Source organism: Saprolegnia diclina, assembly GCF_000281045.1.
Source record: "Saprolegnia diclina VS20 unplaced genomic scaffold supercont1.34, whole genome shotgun sequence".
Lineage (NCBI taxonomy): Eukaryota > Oomycota > Saprolegniomycetes > Saprolegniales > Saprolegniaceae > Saprolegnia > Saprolegnia diclina.
This window is the reverse complement of record NW_008246101.1, coordinates 359756-361907: the sequence shown is the minus strand read 5'-3', so window position 1 is coordinate 361907 and position 2152 is coordinate 359756. Positions and strand designations below refer to the sequence as shown.

The 2152-nt window shown below is 55.4% G+C and overlaps 1 protein-coding gene across 1 annotated transcript; it reads left to right on the top strand.

Moving 5' to 3' along the window:
* Nucleotides 1–1556: 1556 nt before the first annotated feature.
* Nucleotides 1557–1866, top strand: SDRG_10317 (hypothetical protein; the record flags this gene model as incomplete). Its single annotated transcript, XM_008616301.1, has 2 exons — nucleotides 1557–1822; nucleotides 1863–1866. The coding sequence occupies 2 exons, from the start codon at nucleotides 1557–1559 to the stop codon at nucleotides 1864–1866; spliced, it is 270 nt and encodes an 89-aa protein (XP_008614523.1).
* Nucleotides 1867–2152: the final 286 nt, after the last annotated feature.

Below are 2152 nucleotides of genomic sequence, written 5' to 3'. Positions count from 1 at the left end.
ACGGTGCTGCTACAAAAACCTCACATCGTCGCAAGAAAGGACGTAAAATCCACTGTACCGAGTTGAGGTGTTGCCGCACTTTGAGTCGCGCGATCGTTTGGCAACGATGTATTGTAGTACTGTAGAGACGCTGTCGTTGGCCGCTGCCCATCCTCATCGAGAACGTACAGATACCATGAGCGATCTTCAGTCTTTCTTCCTGCACTGTGGACTTGGACGCACTTCAGATTCGAGTCTTGCATCTCGGTGCCGTCCAAGATTCACGACAAGTCGTCCGTCACTGGGCCTGTCCGCTGATGTATTTTGCAGCCGGAAAGTTGACTACCGTTTCGCGAATTGTCGGAGCATCGCTGCAGTGGCGCCGTGTGAGATTGCATAGCATCGACCACGATCCCTTATTGCAGGCGCACGCTCGCTCTCGTCGCTCAGCTGCGTATCTTTGCGGTACCGCAACCTACTTGTGCCTAAAACCCACGCCCATAGCCGGGGCGACACCGCACGCAAAACTCGGACCGACAAAATTTGTTGTTGGATGGTATATTTGTACATTTACGTCGGGAAGAATCGATGGGACATACAATGAAAACGCACCAAGTTTGCGTTGGATTCCGTCGAATTGGTCGTGTAATCGCGTTGGCGGGGGATGTGCGAATGCATGGTTCTCAGGTTCGCAACCCCTCTGGGCAAAACGTATGGCGAGGAGCTGAGAAGCAGCCACTTCCGCATACCACGTTACAACTTCAAGTTCACTCGTAGTTCAAGCGTACTTTTTACGTTCAAACAGGGTAGCAAATATAAAACGCGTCAAACCCAATTTGCCTCGACCCCAACGCGATTATAGAGCGCACAAAGGACCCTCTAAACGCCAATGCCGGACCACTTGCTTCATCGTCCCAAGAGGTAAACAACACGGTGGAGCGCGTTAGACGACGTCTCATGCGCCCCTATTCGTCGTTCGTGTACCAGCGTGTTCCTTGAGTTCTGGTCCCGTCCATGAGATGACACGGTGTGAACCTCAGTGCGTATCCGCACTGATATGTTAAATACTCGAGTACGTAGAGTAAGGTGGGCGCTAACGCCTCTGCAGACTGCCTCTGCAGTGCTTGAGCTTGGGAGCACGTGCAAGCATAACGAACAGCGTGAGGCACTGCGCAGCTATCGCATAAAAACCTCGTTCAACGCATGGGTTTAAACTACAATTAACGTCGCTCGTCGCACGCGCATCTGATTCCACCTCGTGAGATTCGCACGCGGAAGTGCCTCCGTCTTTGCGCGATGCAGTCGGTAGGACGCCCGCCACGCACCTCGAGCCTCGGTGGCCGCTGGGCCACGCCACTCCTGGGACGTCGCACTTGTCGGCCACGATCGTCGAGACCTGATCGCGTCGCGGGCTGGTTTGGGTGCCTTCAACCTAACGTACACGTTACCAACCTGACAGATGCGAGCCGGGTGGCTTGGCCCGCACCACGTGCTCGTTCCGGCTACTCCTCGTACATTGGTCGTCGTCGGCTTGCGTCTTTTTTTGTTTGACAAAATCACTTTTCATTTTGGCAGCCATGGTCGCCATCTACCTTGCCTCGTTCGCGGCCGTCTTCGGGATCGTCGCGGCCGCTGACTGCGCGCCGGGTAACAACAACACTGAGCGCGCGCCCACAGCTCACCTTCAAGTCCTCTCGTACAACGACGTGTACGAGATGAAGCCCGAAGAGGACGTGACGCAGTATGGTGTCCTCGTCGGCGGTCCCTCGCGTGTCATTCCCATCGCAAAGAAGCTCCGCCAGAACTTTGAAAACAGTTTGGTCATCTTTGCGGGCGACACCATGTCGCCGTCGCTCTGGTCTGGTCAGTTCAAGGGTCTCCAGATGATCGAGGCTCACAACGCACTCGATGTCGACTTTGCCTGCCTTGGCAACCACGAGTTTGACTTTGGCATCGACGCGTTCCTCAACGTCTCGGCCGCCTCCAAGTTTCCTTGGCTCAACGTCAACGCGTACGAGGCCTCGACCAAGCAGCTCCTCCGTGGCACCAAACCGTATGCGGTCAAGACGCTTAGCTCGCCGACGATGGGGACGATCAAGATCGGCGCCTTTGGTGTCATGTACGACATGCAGGATACGTCCAAGGGCATGTACTGGACGGACCCGATCACGGC